Source organism: Mirounga angustirostris, unplaced genomic scaffold, assembly GCF_029215605.1.
Source record: "Mirounga angustirostris isolate CCGP_5_RB_7025 unplaced genomic scaffold, mMirAng1.0.hap1 SCAF_5, whole genome shotgun sequence".
Taxonomy (NCBI): Eukaryota; Metazoa; Chordata; class Mammalia; order Carnivora; family Phocidae; genus Mirounga; species Mirounga angustirostris.
This window is the reverse complement of record NW_026991713.1, coordinates 155,751,531-155,774,658: the sequence shown is the minus strand read 5'-3', so window position 1 is coordinate 155,774,658 and position 23,128 is coordinate 155,751,531. Positions and strand designations below refer to the sequence as shown.

The window sequence follows — 23,128 nt, the reverse complement described above, 5'->3', positions numbered from 1 at the left end:
ATGCTTATTTCATTCGGTTCCAATGTAGCTTTTTCTTTGGGATTTCTTTACTCCTATTTTATTTGTAGAGGTACTTCTCAATTTCTAAACATATGGGAATTTCTAGTGAGCTTTTTATCCATGATTTCTAGCACATTATATTACCACAACATGCTCTGTGTGATTTCATGCCTCTGAAACATATTGAAATGTCCCTTATGACCAAAATAGATCGGGTGCATTTTTGTAAGTGTATCCTATATGCCTAAAGTTAATGTGTCCTCCACAGTGGTCTATGGATGTGGACAGACATACGGAGATAGCTGTGGGATTCAGATGGTTTGCTCTCAAGGTCTACATGTTATGGATGTTCTGTCTGCTTTGAGTCACTGAGAGAGGGTTGAAACCTCCCACTCTGCTTGTGTATTTGCTTGTTGTTGCAGTTCTGTCCTCCTTTGCTTTATATGTTGTTCAGCCAATGGCTCTAGGATGGGAGTTCTGGAAGGAAGGAGATAGCGCCCAGAAGAGGGCAACAGGGACCTGGGTTGGGAGGCAGCAGAAACAAGAAGGATGGCCAAAGTTCCAGAGAGGACCTGTTATTGGGATGGCACGTGGTGGGGCGCCAGTTGGGAAGGGGCTCTTTAAATATGAGGTCACGCGGGGTGCCCATTATGACCTACCAGGGGCAAAGGCAGATGATTGGCTGAGAGAGAGTATAAAGCCTCTGGGTTGCTAAGGAATGGTTCAACCAGGGGAAGGCTTGGAGAAAAGTGTATCCTCCTCCAATCCCTTCACCTGCTACTGTTTCCTGCTGACCTAGTGATTTACTAACCTGCTGACCTACTACCCTTTCTGAACCTCCCCTCGAGTACTTACTCTGACCCTGACACCGTCGCTGACCCCTTCTTCTCCTGACAAACGCCTTCCCCAATCCCACCCTTTATTTCTACCCTGCTCCCAACCCTCATTAAAACCCTATCCCCTTCCCACCCCTTCCCACCCCTCCCTACCCCACCCACCCCTACCTCCACTCCACCCCCCATCTCCACCTCCTCCCTGACGCCCCAGCACCCCTTGAAAGGACCAAGACATGAAGGTGCAGAGGCTGTTGTTCCTGGTGCTCTTGCTGCGGTGTCCCGGTTCCCCAAACCCAAATGTGAGTAAACATGGCACTTCACTGGCATCTTCACAGGTGTGGGGGGAAGGGCAGAGGGGGAGGGAGAGAGAGAATCCCAAGCCAGCTGTGCAGTGAGTCCAGAGCCTGAAGAGGGGCTCATCCTCAGGACCATGAGACCATGACTTGATCCAAACCAAGACGTCGTCACTGAACGGCCTGAGCCCCCCGGTGACTCAAAGCTGCTAGTGGTGTCTTCATTCCTACTGGGTTCTTTCACATGGTGGTCAAATAATAGTTTTTTCATGGGGTTCTTGGTGAGAACTTCAGAAGAACTGCTGTTCTTCCTGAAGACCGAGGACCACAGGGCAGGTTTCTCGGTCAGCCTGAAGGGGCTGTGGCCACAGCCGTCCACATCAAGTTCTGGGTCCTGTCTGTGCTGCTTGGTCCAAAAAGAGCAGCTCTGGCAGGATGGAAACCTGCAAATACTAGGGTAATGGTGGCAAGAAGGAAGGATTTGAGAAGATATGAAAAGCCATTGAGCTCTTTGTCTTAAATAGGGGGCTTGTATGATATGTACATTATATCTCATTAAAATTGTCTTTTAAAATGTCGGGAATGCTAATTTATAGGAGCTACGGGCATTAGACTGGCTCCTGGAAGCCCAGTGAAGATCCTGCTTCAAGCCTTGTATGTTTAGGGTCCATCTTCTACATTGATTTCATGTCAGCACATTGTTCATATTTGTGAAGTTTGGCAGCCCTGGGAACAGTGGTATCTTAAGCATTGGTGTTGGGTCTTGAGTGTTAAACAGTGAAATGTCCTTTGTGCTCTGTGCTTCCTGGTTGGTTGACTTGTAACAACTTCGGAGTCAGCCCTTTCCTCCTGGCCTTGGAGGCTGTCCCCAGGGACTCTGTGTCCCACCAGGTCCGTGGGAGCCCTGAGAAGCCCAGCAGACACTAAGTGACCGCATCTCGCTGGGACGTTTGTCACAGGAAAATCTGATGGATTGATGTAATCAGGAAGTGAATGAGTTGTTACCCTTTCTTTGGCCCAGTGTGTACAGAGTGTTGATTTCCCCAAAGTCAAAAGCTCCTGAATGTCCTTAGGATTGTCCAAATATAAAGAAATACCTGGTTCCTAGTGTGACTATTTCACTCCTTAAAAAAGAAAACCCTTACCCTCAGGAGAGAGAGACAGACAGGGAACACTCTAGAAATAAGCAGACTTCTTTAGATCGGCCTACACCAGATTCTTAGAGAGGGATTTGCAAAGTGGGAGTAGTCAGGAAGGACCCTAGTGTTGAGGCAGAATCATCCCACATGAATACCTCCAGTCAAAATAGACTCGATTCTGTTTCTTTTGAGTCTTCAATGGAGGGAATTTCTTCGTAGTCTTTATTGGAAATATTCCCCTCTGCCTAGGCTGCATCTCATAGAGCACTTCGCCTTTCTCACCCTCCCTCATCTCTGAGCTCTTGCATAAACTACCTGGTCTCGCATTTCCCTCCTCCACCTGCTCATGGCCATTGTCTGTTAGAACCTAGTGTTATTGGCCCCATTGGATGTCATCTAGTTAAGAGTCAGCTACTGGTCAGCATCCAGACAGCTGCTAGATGTACCACGTGGCCACAACTGGGGGTGTTTTCCATTTGTGACAAGATGGCCTCTGTCTTTTGTGCATTTGATCCCCATGATCAACCATTGAGCAGATAGCTAATGTTCTCTTTCAGACAGCGGCTGTTCCAAGACCGTGTATGTTTCCCACCAGCACACATGTTTGTGACCTCAGCTGTGAGGGTTGAGGATGAAAATGTTATAGATTTCAGGGGTACTTTCTAGAGAGTTGTGTTTGCACAAAATTCAAGCTTGGTGTGAATTAGTAGGAATTGCATTGTGAGCGTCTTGTCTCCTAAAATACTTGGAACTCCAGTTTTTGTAAAATGAGATGTGTTCTTTGTTTTGGTGTCCATATCCAGGAATTTTGTATTCTTTTAGAAATGAAATTTCATGGTCACCTGGGTGGCTCAGTCAGTTGAGCTTCTGCCTTAGCCTTGGGTCATGATCCCAGGGTCCTGGGATTGAGCCCTGCTTGGGCTCCCTGCTCAGCCGGCAGTCTTCTTTTCTGTCTCCCTCTACCCCTTCCCCTGCTCATGCTCTCTCTCTCTCTCTCTTTCACATAAGTAAATAAAATCTTTTTAAAAATCAAATTTTAGAGTTGCTCTTGACTGATTTAGTTACAATACTGAGAAATAGGAACATGAATGCCTTTCATTGGCTTTTGGAGATAGGTGTTCAAGTAATTTAAAATGTCACAGACACCATCAAAATAAACAAGATCACCTGATTATGAAAATCTTTATGTACCCCTGAAATCTGACATTTTGGGCTGTGATTCTGAAGCAAAGTGGGCATTGAAAGAAAACATCACTGTTTTCAGAAACTAAACAGTAATTCGAATTTATTTTTGTTGAAATAATAATCCCATATTCTTCTAATAGAAGCCTCCTGTCTCTCTCTCACTCATGTCCTGATCTATAAACATCTGTCCATAGAACATTCTCATTTATATCTCTAGTACATTTTTTAGTCTTGCTTTTTCTCATTCTTCCATAAATTTTGGGCCTATTTTTGGAAAGGTTCCAGAGGAGTTTATCCAGGTCCTTCATGGATGTACAATAGAAGTCAGTGACTTCTTACCTACTGTAAGTTTACATTTACTTATCTTGTCTATTTTATGTTGGCTTATAAATTCTTAAGTTCTGTTAGCTATAGAAAATTTATTTGCCATGTGTTTATAGGCAAAATAAAATCTCTTAAGATTTGTCTATTAGATTTTTCCTACAGCTTCAGTGTTATGTAATGTATATATGATCACAACATCTTTTTCAAGAATACAGTTTGTTGATAGTTGACATAGGTAAACACAGGGAAACCCATCAGCACAGTACGATAGTAAACACACTCATCACTCCCAAAAGTTTGCCCCTGTTCCTTTGTAATCCCTCTGTGCTCCTTCTCCTCCATGGGGAGGCAGTTGAGAGGTGTGCTTACCTGGGGGAGGCTGGTGGAGGGTTTGTAAAGTTGATTGTTTGGGACAGAGACATTGTAAATCTTTGAGATTCCTCATTGTCTCACGTGTTATTTCAGCTTGTCCATGTTGTGCCTGACCGTTTCCTTCTTGGCCCTGATGGGGTTGGAGTTCTATGGAAACTTCCCATTATCACTGCCCCCTTGGGAGTTTGTGTCTTTCTCATTTATATCTGGAGAACCATCCTCGCTGTAAGTATACTAAAGTAGCTTATATATACTGTTCTTCATAAATGAGCAGAAAATTTTATAGTTATTGGACCTTTTATATCCATTCAGTAATAGAAATATCCCTCTAATACATCAATTTTGATGATCACCTAGATTGAAATAGATTTAAATTTGTGTTGCAGTGCCTTCTGTGATCCATATGTTCTTTTTTTTTTTTTTTAAGTTCAAGCATAATTGGCCAACAGTGTAGTATTAGTTTCAGGTGTACAACATGATTCAGCAATTCTATACATTTCTCAGTGCTCATCACAATAAGTGTACTCTTAATCCCCTTCACCTCTTTCATCCATCCCTCCACCCACCTGCCCTCCAACCCATGTGTTCTTTAGAAGTGTGTTGTTTAATCTCCATTTTTTGGTCATTCTCTAGCTATCTTTCAGTACTTGATGTCTAGTTTGAGTCATTTGTGGTCTGAGAACATACGTCCTGTGATTTCTTTTCCTTTGGTCGTTCAGATGTATCTTATGGCCCAGAATATGGCCTCTCTTAGTGAATGTTCCATGGGAACTTGAGAAGAATGTCTTTAGTTTGGTTGTTGAATGGATTATTCTGCAGATGTTAATGGATCCAGTTGATTGGTGATGCTTTTCAGTTCACCTGTATTCTCATGGAATTTCTGTATCTGTTGGATCTGTCAATGACTGATAGAGGGTTCTGAATTCCCCAGCTATAATAGGGATTCATCTGTTTCCATCAGCAATTCTTTCAGTTTCTGCCTGATGTACTTCGACACTCTGTTGTTAATGCATGCACATGAGAAATTATTATGTCTTTTGGAGGATTGACACCTTTACCGTTGAAGTAATGCCCATCATTATCCCCGACGGTTTTCCTTACTCTGTAGTGTGTTTTGAAGGATCATTTCACTGGCCACAGGTTTCTCGTTGGATGTTTCTTTTAACACTTTAAACATTTCATCCTTCTTGATGGCAAGGTTTCGGAAGTGTGATGTAGTCCTTATCCTTATTCCTCTTGGGTAAGGGTTACTGCTCTCCTTCCCCCTTCCACCACCCACACCCAAGCCCTGCTCCAGATTTCCAGACTTGTTTCTTTGTCTTTAATCACCTGTGACTGAACATTCTGGATTAGGCATCATTGGCGTTAGTTGTTGGTGTGTTTGTTTTGGTATTTATCCTGCTTTCCTTGTTTTGAGCTTCCTGGATCTGTGGTTTGGTGGCTATATTAATTTAGGAAAATCCTCAGTCATTATTGCTTCAACTACCTCTCTGTCCATTCTCCTGCTGCTCCTATTCTGTGTGTGTTACACGATTTGTAATTGTCCCACTGGTCTTGGATTTTCTGTGCTGTCTTTTTAATATTTGTCTTTGTTTTTCTTTTGGGAAGTTTCTACCGGAAATTCTTTAGGCACAATGATTCTTTCCTCTGGTATGTTGAGTCTCTTAATGAACCCATCAAAGGCATTCTTGATTTCTGTTATGGTATTGTCCAGAATCCCGGTAAAATCTTAGAGTTTCATATCTCTGCTTACATTCATCACCTCTTCTTCCTACTGCCCCCTTTTTGCTTAGATCCAATATCAGGTATGGAAGGGACTTGAAATTCCCAACCTGCCAATGCCATCATCTCTGCCTTAGATGCCTTAGGTAGTGTGATTCTAGTGCTTGCTGTCGTGGTTTTTACCCTTAGTATGCCTTGTATGGTTGTGTTGAAAGCTAGATCTCCTGTTCTGGTAAAGGAACTGAGGTAAATAGGATGTGAGGGTGAGGTTGTCTACTCATCTGTCTGGGGTTAGACTGAGTTTACTCCCAGGTGAGACAGGGAGGCGATTGCATTGGAGTTGAGACTTTCCCCCTCACCTCTATTGCGTAGTCTTTGGGAAAGGCCCAGTTAGGCTCTGGGGACATAGTTTCACTTGAAGGCAGACCTTTCTAAGAAGAACAGAAAACTTCTGAGTTTATTTCTAAATGGAATCTCCCCCCTCTCCCTGCCAATGGAGAAACCTTCCCTTCAAAAGGAACACAAGTATGTGCTATGGTGAGCGCTGTGAATTGGGCAAGACTGTTGAATCACAGATCTGTACCTCTGAAACAAATAATGCAATATATGTTAAGAAAAAAAGAAGAAGAAGATAGCAGGAGGGGAAGAATGAAGGGGGGGGAATCGGAGGGGGAGATGAACCATGAGAGATGATGATGGACTCTGAAAAACAAACTGAGGGTTCTAGGGGGGAGGGGTGTGGGAGGATGGGTTAGCCAGGTGATGGGTTAAAGAGGGCACGTTCTGCATGGAGCACTGGGTGTTATGCAGAATGAGTCATAGGTCACTACATCAAAAACTAATGATGTAATGTATGGTGATTAACATAACAATAAAAAATTTTTAAAAAAAGGAAAACAAAACTATGACGTCTTTGGTGTGCTCATCTGTCTCTTCACTTCCCCTTCCTGTGGGGCTCGGTGACAAGGGCCAGAGCAACTCAGAGATTCCTAAGCAACATGTGAAGTTACAGGAATCACCATGGTTTTCTGTTTGCCCTCCACTGATGGACTTTCCTCTAACAACGTTATTATGACTGGCTTGTTGATAGCATGGTGATATTCCAATATCCTGGCAAGATTTGGGGGCGGGCCTCAGCCTCTCCTCATCCTGTAAAACTTTTGAATGGGGAAATATGTTAATGGTGTCAAAATGGGGTCTTGCCTAGAGTTTACTAAGCTATAATTTATCAGGGTGACTCGATCTGGATAGCCCGGTTCCCCTCTTTTGAAACATCCGCTGTCATTTCTCTTGTTGCTTATGCTTCGTCTCTCGCCACGTGCCACTCTTTTTCTCATTCGATGGCTTTTCTGTCTTTTTGATGACCCTCTGTAGCAGTCTGGGAAACTTCATAGCACCTGATGTGCCATAACTGTGTGTGAATTCAGCAAACAGCCAACCCTTAGTAATAGTTCAGAGAAGCTTTCTGGACAAGGAAAACGGCATAATTTTGTCAGAGCTTTGCTCACCTGCCAGCCTTCCTTCCTACATTCCTTCCTCCCTTCCTTCCATTTTCTTTCTTTCAGGATCTTATAATAATCCGTTTCTGAACTCAGTGTGCATATCGGGTTGCATTAAAGTTACGGAAATGATGAATTAATGAATATTTTTTTAAATGTCTGCATGGTCCGCTGTCAAGAATTGAACAGGTTGAACGTTCATTTCACAGTATGTGAATAGATTTTGGGGTCAAAACTAAGTTATATACCTTTGTGCTCCTTATCAGAAATGGATTGTGAACTATGATGACTTAATCAGGAAATTCCAATTTTGTCTTCTTTTTTAATCCTGTGAAGTCATTCTGCTATACAAAATGATGATTGTAATTTTCTTGGATGACTGTTTCGGTATTGACCTGAACTAGAGATTTTTCCTAGTAGTACGTTTTGACATCAAACTTCATTTTGTTTCTTCCTCTCTTAGATAAAGCCTCGGCGATATGAAGGTAAGTTTTTTGGCTTTAGTTTTCATTGTCGTAAATTCTCAGTACCGGTGTTTGATGTGGGTATAATTCGACTAGGGGTAAATATGGTGACTTCTGATGTCTAAGTGACTTGTTAACTCCTGAAAATCATTCTCTTTCCCATGTGGAGTCTAAGTGACAATGTGGAGGGTGTTGCCATCTCTTAGGAGACCAGGAGGAGGTATACCTCATGGGAGTAGGGAGAATAGAAAGAGTAATTTTGCAGAGACATGTTTAGGAGGCATGCGATGATAGGAGCCTGAGGTCTGGAGTGAGTACTATGCCATGACCTGGCTCTTGGCGAAATGTCAAGATGAGAAAACACTCTTTGAGTCTAACAAGCAGGCTACACTTAGAGAAGGAGCCACATATTGCCAGACAGAGCGTGTGTCACAAGAGAGGTTTAAACCATGGTTTTGAGTCTGAAGTGGAGGGAGCCTTTCCTGCCAGGGGAGAATGAGTGGAAAGGAACGTGTGCCAGTGGGGCTGATGTATCGTGTCGGGCCTCATGGATTGTGATGATTCCACGGTGCTGTCTGTTGACGGCCAGGGTGGCTGCCTGGCACATAGCAAACCCTCGAATGCTGGTGTTCGTCCCTGTGAGTGCAGCAGTGGGCGTGGTGAGAAGAGAGATCTCAGGGCAGGAGAGCGCTCACATTGGGCCACTAGAAGAGAAGTTTGCACTTTGAGGTAAGATGAGAGAATTATTATTTTTTAAAAGATTCTGTTTATTCATCTGACAGAGAGAGCACAAGCAGACCGAGTGGCTGGCAGAGGGAGGGGGAGAAGCATGCACCCCACTGAGTGCAGACCCAGATGTGGGACCCCAGGGCCCAGAGTGGAATCATGACCCGATGTGGGATCGTGACCCAAGCTGAAGGCAGACACTTAACCGACTGAGCCACGCAGGTACCCCAAGATGAGAGAATTAGGAGCCAGTTAGAGGAGTCTGTGTTCTCGACCTTCGATGTGTTATCCATCTGTGATAGGGCGCTTCATGAGTGTGGTTTTCCTGTCAGGGTAGAGGGTAACCTTCTCATGTTGGGATGAGAAAAGCTTGTGTTCCAGGGAGTGTGAGTTATCCAGGCCCTCCAGAGACTGTAATGTGGAGTTTGTACCCGAGTGTGTTTGATTCCAAAGGTCTTGTCCTCCAGAGCCCCTGCCTAGGGTTCATGACAGGCAATCTGTGAGCAGCAGAAAGTCACTGAAGGCCTTGGAGTTGTCACTCAATTGCCATTTTGAGCTTTCCTTGTGTGGAATTCCAAGGAGGATCTGGAAACGGACATGGCGCTGAGCAGGAGCAAAGGATGGTTTTGTTCATTTTGGGTTGTTGGCAGGGACCTATTTTTGTACCTTAATCATTGGAGGAGAGAAATGTTAGTTGACAGGATGCTTGATTTTTCTGTTACATATCTGGGGATGACATCAGCATTTGCAGTGATTGCATTTTCCAAGACTGGTGCTTACAGATGGGAGTAAACGTAGAAGACATTTGAGGGCGTTTCTCTATCTTTGAAAAAAATTTAAGTAGGAATCTCCCCAAAATAGGTTGTCTTGGGTTTCAAATGCTGCTAAAACTTGCTTCCTTAGGGCACAATGGGAATGCTAACAAGTTAGTTACACCCGAGTGTCAGAGAATGTGTCTCTGGTGCTCATACACTGGGATTATTCAATGTCACTCGTTTTGCTAATTATCTTTGCGATTCTTTTTTCTCCTTTTAGTAACCTTACAACAAATAAATGAGAAGATCCATCGACTTAGGACAGAAAACAGGGAGCTTGCTCAGGAAATATCCCTTTGGGAGCTGAAGGTATCAGTGCCTTTTCAAATACTTTTTGTGATTTCATTTTGGTTACTTCCACCTCTTGTAGTTCATCCTATTGACCTATTTCATGTGATCCAGAAATGGTCCTGATTCAAGAGAAGCTTCACGAATGTAGAGCACTGCCTCTCTATTTTGAAAGGAGTCACACATTAGTAGATAGGTTTGTGTAACACGATGCTATTTTGGAATTCTGTTTCCTTTTTTCATATGTTTTATAGATCCGGGAAGGCAAGAAGCATGTTGCAGAAACTAAGAGTGAACATAAGTTTCTCTCTGAGGAAGTTCTTAAATTGAAGGTAAGAATCCCTTCTTTGCCTGAATTGTGTCCTAACAACAGAAATAAAAGTAATGAATTATCATCATTATCATTATCACTATTATTATTTTAAACATTGATTGATTGATTTGAGAGAGAGAGAAAGAGTGAGTGGTAGGGGACAGAAGGAGAGAGAGAATCCCAAGCTGACTCCATGCTGAGTGTGTAGCCTGATGCAGGGGTCCATCCCAGAACCCTGAGATCAGGCCTTGAGCCAAAACGAAAGCAGGAGTCAGACACTCCACCGACTGTGCCACCCAGATGCCACCCAGGTGCCCCAAGGAATGAATTATTATTACTCATTCAAAATGTTTTGTTGAAGGAGAACATCGAAAAGGTTGACGAAGTTAATGAAAATTTAAATGACACCCTTCGTTGGGCACTGGCTCACTTGCAATTTGAGAGAGAGAAGAAGGTCAAGAATCAGGATGTGGTAAGAGCTGGCTGTTGAGTTTTACCTTAATGTGGCCCCGGCAGGCTTTTGGTTCACTGGGTGAGATGAGTGCAGCATCCTCGCTTGCTGTTTAGCACAGTAGAGAGTGGGCCTCTGGGAACTGAAACTCCTACGGAGCAGTGAGCTGGGATTTCACTTAGAACCACCGTGATGGGGTTTGCTCTTATAAGGACTAGGAAGTATGGTTGATTTCACAGCGAGGTAATGATCACATCATTCAGCCCTGCCCTCCAAGATATGTAGAAAATCCCCACAAGACACTTGAGCGATGAAGGGCGATGGCTGACCCAACTGTGCAGTCCCTTCGTCTCTTAATGCCAAACAGAGCATTTTCAATGTGAATAGGGGAAGATGTGTATATATGTATGTATGTGGATATATATATGAAGGAAAGCCACTAAGAAAGTCATTTGTGAGTTCTTTGACGTGAACTATTTTCCACTTTGCTTACTTCCTCCTTGTTCCATTATGCCTTAAGGGCTTTCTTTGTTGCACTGCATGATCCTGTGCAGGAGGAGGGTGTCAGACACCCTCACGTTGTTCTGTGATCATGATTTCCTGAATGTCTTTTCTCATATCTGTCTTGAAGGCCCAAGATGCATTCGAGGATGGAGAGCAGAGAGCCTTTAGGGCCAAAAAACGAGAACTGCAGGGTATGTTCTTTTGGGGGAAGAAATCCGCATATGGTGGCAATGAGCTTGCATTGGGAAGGGAAGGAATGCCTTCCTGCCTTCAAGGTCTTGCCCTTCTCCTTTCCCTATCAAACCGAAGTTCTCCGGTCATGTGCACATACACACACAAAAGAAAACTCATCCTTTCCAGAATGTCGACGATTGTTGGAAGACCATTGCAATGCCCTGAGTTCTTTGAAAACAACTCAAGAAGCCGAACTGAAAATGCTGAGGAGGAAAGTGGATATCGTGGTGGATTTCTCTAAACAAAGACAAGCGGCTGCCGAAGAGTAAGCTATTCTTGTGTGAATTGTCACCAATACTATTGTATGAATTTAGGTGACGGCCAGTCTAGATAAGTGTATTTCTTTTAGAATTGGATCTAGAGTATTTTTGCCAAATGCATTCTGTAGAATTGTGCCTGCCCTTGCTGCCTTGATGTGTGTGACCTGCATTTCCCTTTGTGTTCTGACTGCTTGTCACGCTTGTTGTGTGACTCCTTGGAGTAGAAGAGGGAAGGTACCCTCCTTAAAACCTTTGATACCTGGATCCCCTCTGGGTCTGTCTGCCTTGTCCTTTTGGTTTCCGTGTCATCACATGTTCTTATTAGCCCTGAATTCAGTCACTTTTGGTTCAGTACGAGCCTTGGGTCAATAATGGGGATAGAAAAATGGAATTGTCTTGCTGCGGAAACACTGGGAGTCTCCTTGTGGAATGTGGGTTGGGGCTCCAGCAGTCCTGGATGCCTTCATCCAGTATACAACTGACATCACTCACTGTCGCCCAGTCCCTAAGAAGGCCAGGGTATTTCCCATCCACCGGATTTTTTTAGGTATAACTCTCCTGGGTCCCAGCCAAAGCCTGCGGGTTCACTAGGGCTCACCTTGGCTGGCTGACCCTGAACTTCACTCGTTTCCTTCTAAGCCCATGCCCATAAAGTTGTTCAGCTTCTTTACAGTTCACTTGCCTGTTCCAGAATGTATTGATGTGTCCTGGGGAGATTGGCTCCCACTGCCAGGCTGGCTTTCTCCTAGGCTTCCTTCTTCTCCATCTGGTTCTCGTGTTTCTTCATGTACTCTTTAGAAATTGGGTGCATTCCCTCACGAGTTTGCTCTTTTGTCCAGTGTTTCCTTTCTTTTCTCAGGAGGAGATCAGGACCTTAGAGTCCCTCATTCACGTTGAAAAGCAAAACTGTTCCCTGTCTTCCCTGGAGACTCAGCTTTGTGTTATTCCTTCCCACAGCGGGGATGGGGGCTGCTCTGTGTCACTGGCATCTTGGTTCAGTTCATTGGAAATTTCTTTTGGGGGTGGGTACAGTGTCCTGACCACCTTTCTGTCTTCTACACCTTCCAACTGAGCCACTCCATTACAGCCGCTCCAGAAAGCATTTGCTGAAGGATTGCCTGAGAGACCAGAAGCAAATGCATGTGTCTTTCTCTGTCGGGAGCTTTTGACTCAGTTTCTAAGAGTCTTTTGGCATGTGATCTTGAGGAAATGAGGTGTCCTCTTGAAACCCTTTAAATCAACACCATGAGCAAAAGAGTCTGAGGGCAGCACAGCAAAGCAGCCTTTTTAAGCATCGCACGTTGCTGCCTTCACTATCAGTGAACTCAGTCTTGTTAAAGTCGGTTGACTCCATGCAATTGATAGTTTTCCATCTGAAATCTGTTGCGTGGAGATAACACACTGGCTATGTGACAGTTCACAGCCTTTTGCGCTTCAGGACATATTGCTGGTACTAAGATTGGCCTCTTCAAAGGAGGAGGCAGGGGTTGTAGTTGTAGACCCAGAGATGTCTGGGAGTGAGTTGCCATGCTGATGAAGCCATATTCTGGAAGGCTTCCTTTTGGGTTCATTTTGTCAGGCACAGCCTTGGTCTGAGGATCAGGGCTCCCCATGGAGGTGTACGACTAACGATGGTCCCCTGCTTCATCCTATAGTTGGTCAGGCTTGGTTTTTCACTTTGAACTGAAAGGAGCCTTCACCGTCTCTGACAAAAGACCAACTCTGAGAGGACACAAGCTGCAATGTTACTTGAGGAGTTGATAATGAAGTAGAGAAGTGTAAAGACAGCTCCGATTGCAAGGGACTTGGCAGCATCCAGAGTTTGATTTTTCTTTAACCCTAAATGGGACCTTCAATTCATTTCCCTCCTTGTGTTGTCAGTCTGTGCATTTATGAGGGACATTGGAATCTAGGCCATCCAGTGTGCTGGGAGGAATGACGGCAGAACTTCTGGACCTTGGCTACTGGACCATGTCTATACCTTTCCTGTCTTAGGAAGGTTGCAAAGACCCGCTGTGACCTGGAGGCAACAGAGAGTCAGCTGTCCGCTGCCATGGAAAATCTGAAAGGAATCACAGAAGCAACGGACAAGTACAAGTGAGTTCAGACACTGAATATTAGCGGCTCCTGAAATCCCTGTTCACTTTGTATTTTTAACTTTTCTTCATTGTTTAGACTCAATTCACATGTAATATAAACAAAAATTCAGAGGCATATCCGGAGAGAATTAACAGACACAAAAAGTTAAGCTCTAGAAAGAACAAAGCAATTTCATTACTAAACATGTCCTGATCCCCAGCGCTGGCCTGATTCTGTGGAGCCTTCTTCCACGCCATCGTCCCTGGGGGTGGTGTCAGTTGTCCTAATCTGGAGGAAAGCAGTTTGTCGTAGGATGCATCCTACCCATAAGCCCGGCAGGGCCATCTGATGGCGCTGGTCTTTGCCGCCCTGGGAGCCATGGCGAGGATAGAAGTTGCCCAGCACACTTGATGGCACCCTTGTCACGTGATAAATTAGGGCGAGATTGAAAATGGGTAAGGAAATTATGTCAACTCTGCACCCTGCAGGGGAAGAAAAATGATTACGGAAAAGAGGTAACAATAGCTTTGATCCTACTGTACATTATAACCATGTGAAAAGTGTTTCCTGTGTGAGGATCAATTGTATGAGGGGACAGATAAGAGGAGAATGGCCACGTGGGCAGATGATTTAAAATCACAGCCAATATTGGGTGTTATCTGACGAGAGCACTTATAACTCACAGGCAAGAAATTGGAGAGATGCAAGATCAGCTGCAGGAGGCAGAGCTCACCTTCCAACACAAGGTAACCTGAGTTGTGCCCCAACCTCCTGGCCCCTTAGCGCCTCCTGCAGGTGATGGAAGTGGCCCTTCGATCCCCCAACATGGGCTCTTGGTGTGTTGACTTTTTCAGATCGCAGCTCATGAGAGAAGTGCTCTAGATAATTGGGTAAGTGTTTTCTTTTTCCTCCTCTTCGTTTGGGGCCCAGTCCGGCACAGCTGAAGGTGGATGTGTTTTTCTCCCCCAGATCAAGGCTCAGGTTTGGGAGAGGAAGATAGTGCAGCAGAGGAGGGAGAACGCCTATGTGAAACACAGGTGTGTGATTTTGACGTGCCTTTTTCTGGGCGTCTTGAGGGGTCAAGGCTAAGCTGTTTAGTGTCTAGTAGAGGACATGGTGGTGTCATTCTTATAGACGTCCATTCTTTTTCTGTCTTCAAGACTGCACATGATGAGGAGAGAGATGCTGCCTGAGGGATCCATGAGGCAGGAACCGATGCCGGGAAGACCTGAGACACAGAACCGTGTGCAGAGAGGTAGGGAGCGTGCTGTGAAATGCAGCAGCCTGATCTCTGCTGGGAGAGCACATGGTGTCCTTCCCGTTCCTGTGGGTGATCACTGTGTGTCCTGGAGAGAATCACAAGCACTACCTAAGGACAGCGGGTTGTCTGAAGGGGTGACAGGAGGGTGCTTTCCTCAGGTGCCCACCGGCCGCAGGGCACCTGTCCCTGTGACAGGTGGAGCTCATGCCCCTCCCGTGACTGCAGACCCTCCCACCTCCTCTACCACCCACCTACTGAAGAGCTGAGCCTGGAGGAGTTGTGGGCCCGAGCTCCCTTCCCACCTTGATGCAATGGTGAAGACTTTTTGGAAAAAAAGAAATGGAGAAAAATGGCATTTATTTACTCTTTATGGAGGTTCCTTGATTTTTGTTTTATTCGTCATCTACAGTCCTATATTAATCCATGAAATTCATGCATTTTACTCCTCTAATGTTATCGGTATAAAGCCACAGCTTTACTTCTCAATCTGCCTATTTTTACTTTGCTCCTGGCTGTACGATTAGTGTACTCCAATTCTTCTCTTCAATATTTATGTAATAGCCAGCCACACATGCTAGGCCTCATCTATAGACTGAAGGATTGAACCATCAACTGGCGGCCTGAGACGAGAATGCATGCCGTTCATGTTGAGGGTTTATCCATTTTTAGCTGGTTGAGCCCAGAGCAGTCTACTGCTGTCCCCTTAGCTATGAAAACACCTGAAGCAAGCTGGGCGATGGTGGTCCCATCCTCGAGGGGGAGAGGCAGAGGTCTCCCCCTTGTCCTCAGGGGTCAGCAGAGACCTTTGAGAAATGCTGTGTGTCTGAGAAGGGACCCAAGAGTGGGACAGAGGGCAACGTGTTAGGGGCGGGTTTGGAGGGTTGGTTTGATTTCTGCACAGTCAGTGCTGGTCTGAATCCACCTCCATCTGTTCTAGGGCTTTGGTCTGATGCTGAAACTGGTGGGTCTCCCATGGGGAACAGGGGCACCGAGCCTCACAGAGACCCAGGGATGAGCAAGGTAACTACTGTGGCCTCTACCAGGTGTTCCGGAAACTTTTCCCTTTCTGAGCAGCACCCTGTCCTGGCCTTGTGTCTGTTGGGTGGGTTAGGGTTTGTCTGTGGTGTCGTTCACCTTTCAAAATACAAGCAGTTCACCCGGGGGCTGACAGGCTTCTCCATTACAGATCCTCACCTTCGGTGGCACCTCCTGAAGCCACGGGTGCTTAGAGGTGAAGGATGGCAGGGCGCTCACTGTGTGTGCGTGTGTGCTTGTGTGTGTGAGTGTGTGCGTGCGTGTGTGTGTTTGTGTCCATCCGTCCACCCCTGCCCACGCACAATGCCTGTGGGGGAAAGTAGCTCGAGGAGGATGACACGTCACTCCACAGTGAAGTCTCTGGCCGGCCTGACTGCCAGTCAGTAGGTTCCGATCAGGTGCGATTGGTGTAGTGTTCATGTTGGGGTTCGATGATTTACCTGTGCCAAGGTCTGTGGTAATCCTCACAACTGGAAACTAGGGGAAACTCTCTCTCCATTTTCTATTGTCTGTTTTGCAGTTTGGAATGTTCTTAGATAGGGCAAGTTTCATAAGTCATCCCTGTTTTCCTTCTGCTGGTACAAATGCTGTACAGAATCCCTCTACTTGTACCCTTTCAACGACTGTTGTGAATTTCCAAAGTGGGGGGTGTCCTGGCACACACATTCTGAAGCGGGGATGTCGGTGATTAGCTGCATGACCCGGGCCTCACAAGCCCTGCAGTTGGGCTTCTAGGAGCAGGTCCTTTTGGTCTTAGGTCACTGTGAGAGCTGGTTTCTTCTCTCATCACACGCTCTGGAGTTGTCCGTCAGAAAGCATACACATTTTTGTGAATTCTCAAAATTCACAAAAGTTAGCCTTATTTAGCCTTCCCATCTTAATTTCCCACTGGACAAAATTGCTCTGGAACTCAGTGTGCGGAAAATTCCAATGACTGTGTTTTAAGATAAACACAGCCGCTGCACGTAAATAAGGGCTATTGGTATCATGTTCCTCTCAGAAAACCCTCTTCCAGGTCCCCTATCAGACCACAGGCCCCTAAATCCTCAAGGGTCTTTGTGGCCTGGACAGAAACTGCAGAGAGTAGAAGACGGCTTTGTCAGGAAGTGAGGCAGGTGGGGACAGTCAGGGGCTTTGCAGGCAAGGGATTCACCTCGAGTGGCTCGGATTCCTTGTGGAGAAAGGGCATTCAGTTTCATCACATTCTGTCTATTCTTAACAAACCCAAATCTTCTGCGGTGGTTGAAGAGGAAAGATGAAGTGTTGTCCACGATGTCGATGCCTCCCTGTCTGGAGTGTGGGCTGCTTTACTTGTTTCCAGTGATCCCTTTTCACCCTTTAAGACTCTACTTCTTGGTAGTGAATGTTGGCAGACTTGGGTAGTGATGTTTGATGACAGTAGGTTATTCCTGTAACATCCTTTCTCCTTCCCCGTCCCCCCCCTTATGATAGTAGGCAGCAATTGGGAGGGACAAAGTTTTCTAGCATGACGTGGCTCTCCTGGAACGTGGTATTGGGGAAGGAGCCAGATGCTGAGAGCTTGCTCTTTGGGTTTCATCTCTTGGTGTTGCAACTTTTGGCTGTCTTACCCAAATATTTTGTCCTCTGTTCTGCAGGTCGGTACAGATGTGAGAGGGTTTCCTCATGCTCCAAGGCCCCCCCATATGCCCTACCACATGGGGCAGGGTTTACCAGGCTTCCCTGGCTATGGGCCACCTCCACCTCCTCCACATGGGTGGACATGGGGGCCTCAACCACAGCTCATTCCTGCTACACATGGTAAGATGATCTGAACTGGATGACCTGAATCGTAAAGCCTATTCATAGTTTAAGTACTTCTGTTGGTGGAGAAGATGTAGAGGAGGTACCAGAAGGCTTTGCAATGCAAGGATCGACCTGAGTGAGGACATAGTAGCATTCGTCACCTTTCTGTGGACATCCATTTCATGGACTGTCTTGTTTCACCCTACAGAAATGGGCAGCAGGTGTCTGCCATAGAGAAGAAAAGTGACAGTTTGCAAAGGACAGACATAAAAGCTTTGCCCATGGGCACTGCCCAGACACAATGTTTTGGGCCCTGGGATGGATGAAGCACAACCTCAAATCACTGTTACTTGTGGAGGCCCCAGTTGTCCAGTGTTATTCACTAGCTCTGAAAACATCTGTCACTGGGTGGACTGATCACATCCTCAGTTGTGGGGGACTTGTCTCTCCTTTGTCCGCAGGGGTGAGAGGAGACCTGTGAGAAATGCTCTGAATCTGGAAGGGATGTGGGAGTGGGAGAGCGTGGAATAGGGTGGGGCAGGTGTAGAGGGTTGGCTTGCATCCTGCATGGTCAAGGCCAGTCTGAATCCACCTCTGTCCCTTGCAGGGCTTCGGTCGTATTCAGAAACCTGTGGCTCTCAAGGGGACAACAGTGGCACCCCGCCCAAGAAGGTCCCACAGAAGGACTAGGTAAATACTGTGTCTTTTCTCAGTTGTAACCATTTCTGGAATCCTGTTCCTGTCTGGGCAGCACCCTGTCCTGACCTGTGTCTATTGGGTATGTCCTGGGATCTGTGTGTGGTGTCATTGACCTTTCAATATGCCCAGTCTTCATTCGGAGCCTACAGACTTCTCTGTTTCCAAATCATCACCTTACGCGGGGCGTCCTGAAGCTCCACGTGCTTAGAAATGAAGGAGAGCAGGACCCTGCCCTTGTGTGTGTGTGTGTGTGTGTGTGTGTGTGTGTGTGTGTGTGTAAACTCCTGGAGGAGAGCAATATCTCACTCCACACTGAAGTCGGCCAGTCCCGCTGACTCCTTGCAGTTTGCTTTCCCGCGGGAGCGGTAGTGGTGTTGGGTTTCGGGTCAGGAGACTAAGCTGGGAGAATGTCTGCGGTAATCCTCACAGCTGGAAACGGGAAAAGCCATGCCCTGCCTCACACTTTGTGCCACGTGCTTTGGGCAGCCGTGAGTGTTGGTGGACAAGGTGAGCTGCGACCTCACGTGCGTTCCATCTGTGTGGGTAAAGACGCGACCCGGAATCCCTCCAGTTGCTCCCTGGGTGAGATGAAGGTGAACTCTGCCAGGGGCCAGCTGTGTGGTAGAAAACGCCTCCCAGAGCACAGCCGTGAAGAGGGAATCCCGGTGACTCCCTGCAGGGCCCACGGCTCACACACGTTTCAGTCGTGCTCCCGTGAGCGGGTTCTGATGCGGTTTGCTGGCTGTGCCGACTGATAGCGTCTCTCCTGATCCACCCTGGGAGGGTCACGCCTGCTCTCCAGACACATTGGTTTGCACCCGGGGATGCAGAATGGGCCCCTCAGTGGTTCTCGGCACCAAGGACTATGCATTTGCTCTGTGCCTGAGCTGAGGAGCATCGGAATGTCGGTGACTCAGATCCACAGAGCTGGGTCTCACGAACTCATCGGGATCGTGTTCTTCTCAGCACTTTTCCCGGTCCGCTGCAGGACTCCAGAAACTCCCGTCTCCTGAGCGGTGTCTGTGGCCATGGACAGCACTTGGGAGAGTAGAAGAAGACCCCTTTGTCAGGGAGGGAAGCGGAGCAGGGTCAGGCGGGGGCTGGTGGGCAGCAGTTGGACCCACGAGGGGCTGTGATTCCACGTGTGGACACTGGGCTTCTCCGGACTTCTCACCGTGCTGACCCCTGCTTCTTCGGGTTTCAGGTTGATGGGGGTTCTGCTTCTGTCTGTCATAGCAACATTCCTTTGGTTTCTGTTCTGCAGAACCCTGTGGATGCAAGAGGACCTGCTCCTGTACCCGGCCCACTGGGTCCACCGTACCCCACGGATCCCCCTTCATCACCATCCTGGAGCCCTGGGGCACATCTCCCTCCACCCACCCAGTGGTCTCTGCATCCTTACCCTGCACCCGAACCTACACCACAGGGTTTGATGATATGAATTGTATGATTTGACTTATAATCTGTATTGTCTTCTTTCTTATTGAGTTGGTGGGGCAAAGGCCAAGTTTGTGCTGAGGCCTTGACATTGGGAGGGGAAAACCGCCTGGGGGCGCTGTAACATCCTGAAGTTTCTCAGGACATACAGGTGTTGTGCTGGGCTATTTCCACACACTGAGCGGGGGGAGGTGCCGTTGTTGGGAAGGAAGTGTCTCTATCGCACAATGGCAGACATATATTTCTTACCGTCGGGCACGTCCAGAGTCCACAGTTGTTGTTCTGGGCGGGATGAAACACACCTCTCACTTTGTTTTCAGCGTGTTGAGTTTGAGCTCTCATTTCCTCAGTTATATAAACACCTGAAGCAGGGCTATGGTCCCTTGATTAATCATTAGGGCAGGGGTCTGTCCCTTGTCCTCGGCAGTCAGTGGATACTTGTGGGAAACCCTCTCGTCCGGTAAGGGAGGTGAGAATGAGAAACAGTGGCAGATGCTGGAGGCAGGTGTAGACGGTTTGTTAGAATGTTGCTCAGTCACTTCCAGTGGGATGGTCTTCCGTCTTTTCTCTGACGTGGGTCAGATACAGACGCTGGGGCATCCTCCATAAGGAATAGCAGTCCTACATGCAGGCCTCTCATGTTATGGGAGAGTGAATGTTGCTAAGGACATGATCACTTTCTTCAGGTTGCTCAGGAGACGCCTTTGAGGGACTTTGTCTTTCACTCATACTGAGGTGGTCAGCAGGTCCCTTTGTGGTGAAGGAGAGCCGCTCTTCTCCAAAAGCTGGGCACAGCAGGTATGCGCATGCACACTGTGCAGAGACGATATTCTGTGCTCTGGGAGGGATGAGGAGGGAATTTCAGGGGTCTGAGAGCAGCGAGGGACACATTCATTAAACGACAGAGAGGTTGTGTTCCGTATAAGGGAAGCCCCAGCGATGGATCTGAAGGACCAGAGAGGGAGCCATGAGTCACTAGAAACAGGAGGCTGTGGATGAGCAGGATGGAGGTGCTCAGGGGAGTGGATGGGCCTCTCTCGGGTAGAGCGGAGGCCGTTCCTGCAGGCCAGCAGCTTGAGCAGTGAGTGTGAGGACACCGTGAGATCCACACCGAGCTGCTGCCTGTGTCCATCACACAGCGTGGATGATGCAATTATTTGTATCAGAACGTCATGGTTGCCATAAAGCTGTTCGTTCATAATCTATAAGGATTGTTGTTTCCTCTGAATTTCTGAAGGTTCTGAACTGGGTGAAAGAATGTGGTGGAGACTTGGGAAATTGAACTCGGTTCCTTTGGGGATTCTTGTCTGCCTGAGTTTGTGGGCCCCAGTGAGAAAAAGTGAAGACGGGACCAAGATCAGCAGAGTGGCTGCCTTGGCCTTCAGCCCGAGTCAGACTCTTCGTGGGGCATTCAGGATTGACCAGGAGCCACTCTCGCTGGATCCCTGTCACTACGCCTCTGCATCTGAGTCACCGCCCTGCCTGCACTTTGCATCTCCCTGAACTTTGGTCACAGTATCCTGCGGATTGACCTGTGTTCCTGCCCGAATGCCAGCTCTCCGTGGGGCCTACTCAGAGCCTCAGCTCTGTTATCTGTGAAAGGGGAGCCTGTCGGATTCTGAGGTCATTAGAAGAATAGGAGTTGAAGTACATAAAGAATCTGCAGGGGCCCCTGGGTGGCTCAGTCGATTAAGCATCGGACTCTTGATTTCTGCTCAGGTCATGATCTCAGGGTTCTGTGATCGAGCCCCAAGTCAGGCTCGGCGTTGGGTGTGGAGCCTATCTAGGAATTTCTGTCCTCCCCACCCACCCCCCCACGCCCCCCACGCCCCCCACGCCGCCTTTCCAGCACAAATTTGCCCTTTTTCGGTCTCTATCTCAAGAAAAGAAAAAGAATATGCAAAATATCTGGGCTCTTGGCCACTCCCCCTTCTCACTGTTTAAATGAAAATAGCTCCATCAGATGATCATCAAAAGATGTTCATTTAAGTCCACAACATTACACTGAGAGTATAACACCTCAGCCCAGAGATTGGCATCCTCATTTCAAAAATAAGGCAAAGACCCCCCCTTTTTTTTTCTATTAAATTTTAGGTCCTAGCCAAGAACGAAGTAAAAGATCATTATGAGAACATGTATATTCAGAGATTCATATCTGAGATGTGAAGACAGTTATTTTCTATTACATACAGACTCACGGAAGCAGCCACACCCTCAGGTGTTCATTCAAGGCCTCAGATATACCAGAGGAAGCAAATGCATTCAGGAAAACATAAGGTCACAGTGTACTAACCCCAATCCGTCTGCCTTACAGGACAGTACATTTGCTATTTGAAGACCTCCCAGAGCAGTAACAACCAGGCTGTGTGTGCATATATTTAGAAAATTGTCAGATCAGCCTAATGTCCTGAATGTTGCCCCTGCCCATCCTGTCCCCTGTGCTCTGTCTCTCCTGGGATCCCCCAAATAAACCTTCCACGGTTCTGTCTCTGTGTCAGCGTCTGCCATCAGGACGCCCTACAGTCGCTCCCCTTCGAGTGCACGCTGTGAAGCCCGTACACACAGAAAACAAACCGGCAGCAATGGTGGTGACGGAGAATAGTAGCAAGAGTCCCCTTTGTGGTATCTTTACTGCAAGGGGCGTAAGAAATCCTTCTGGGGAGGCGGACACAACATGTATTTAAGTCTGTTGGTGGTTGTATGAACTCTGGTGCTAGATACTCTTGAGCACATGGCGCCTGCTAGTTTAAGGGGTGTGTGGTGATCAGCAGGACAGGTGTCTGTCCCCAGGCAGTGGTCTGTTGTGATGGTGAGGAATGAACGAAGCATCCCTAGTGGCCCTGGGAGACCGGTGAGGAGGCCCTGCATTAATCCAGATTTTGTGCACTGGTTTCACCTTACCAGCTGCCCCCCAACAGCAGATGGGCTCTGAGGGGGGCTGATGGTGACAGTTTTCTTGGTAAGACCCACGATGCCCCATAATCCGCCCCCAGTTTCCTTGTTGAGGGATGGGCAGGGCAGAGGCCAATGACAAGAGACCCATTCCTCCCTCACCACACAGGAGGAGTTGGGTGTATGCTTCTGTCACTTTTTAGTCCTTTACTCCAATCCATTCTGCACCACAACTCCTGGGTCTTGCAAAGCCCTCCTTCTTCCCGGGTTGTGGAAGCAGCCATCCTCCAGTAGCTTTGAGGTCGTGGCTGGGCCACCAAGGTGTCCAGGTCTGTCTGTCCACATGCTTCCCAGGAGTGGCTGGTAACTGCACTGCTGTAGTCAAGGTCAGCCTGAGCAGCCTTTGACAATGGGATTGCCATGCCCTGTGAGCAGGGTCTGGGCCGAATGATGGCAGGAGAGAGGGGGAGACAGGAGAGGTGGTTCCCTGTGGTCTTGGACAGGGCTGCACAGAGCAGAAGGCCTGAGGGCCTGCG

The 23,128-nt window shown here is 47.2% G+C and overlaps 1 protein-coding gene across 1 annotated transcript; it reads left to right on the top strand.

The window, feature by feature from the left end:
* The first annotated feature begins 998 nt into the window (after window positions 1–998).
* On the top strand, window positions 999–21,738 carry LOC135364552 (transport and Golgi organization protein 1 homolog). The gene is made up of 18 exons (XM_064592717.1): window positions 999–1,135; window positions 3,732–3,797; window positions 4,243–4,374; window positions 7,834–7,855; window positions 9,596–9,684; window positions 9,918–9,995; window positions 10,338–10,448; window positions 11,059–11,122; window positions 11,292–11,430; window positions 13,421–13,522; window positions 14,190–14,250; window positions 14,359–14,394; window positions 14,474–14,541; window positions 14,665–14,759; window positions 15,703–15,785; window positions 17,417–17,579; window positions 18,172–18,254; window positions 19,528–21,738. Exons 1-17 carry the CDS (start codon window positions 1,070–1,072, stop codon window positions 18,252–18,254), a joined length of 1,458 nt encoding a protein of 485 aa, XP_064448787.1. The 5' UTR covers window positions 999–1,069; the 3' UTR covers window positions 19,528–21,738.
* Window positions 21,739–23,128: the final 1,390 nt, after the last annotated feature.

What these genes read in the sequence shown, in the direction of transcription:
- LOC135364552 (XM_064592717.1), top strand. Translation starts at nt 1,070, where the DNA reads ATGAAGGTGCAGAGGCTGTTGTTCCTGGTGCTCTTGCTGCGGTGTCCC. An exon ending in TCAGTGACTTCTTACCTACT is followed by an intron (nt 3,798 to 4,242) that starts GTAAGTTTACAT and finishes GTGTTATTTCAG; the next exon opens with CTTGTCCATGTTGTGCCTGA. An exon ending in AACGCCTATGTGAAACACAG is followed by an intron (nt 14,542 to 14,664) that starts GTGTGTGATTTT and finishes TCTGTCTTCAAG; the next exon opens with ACTGCACATGATGAGGAGAG.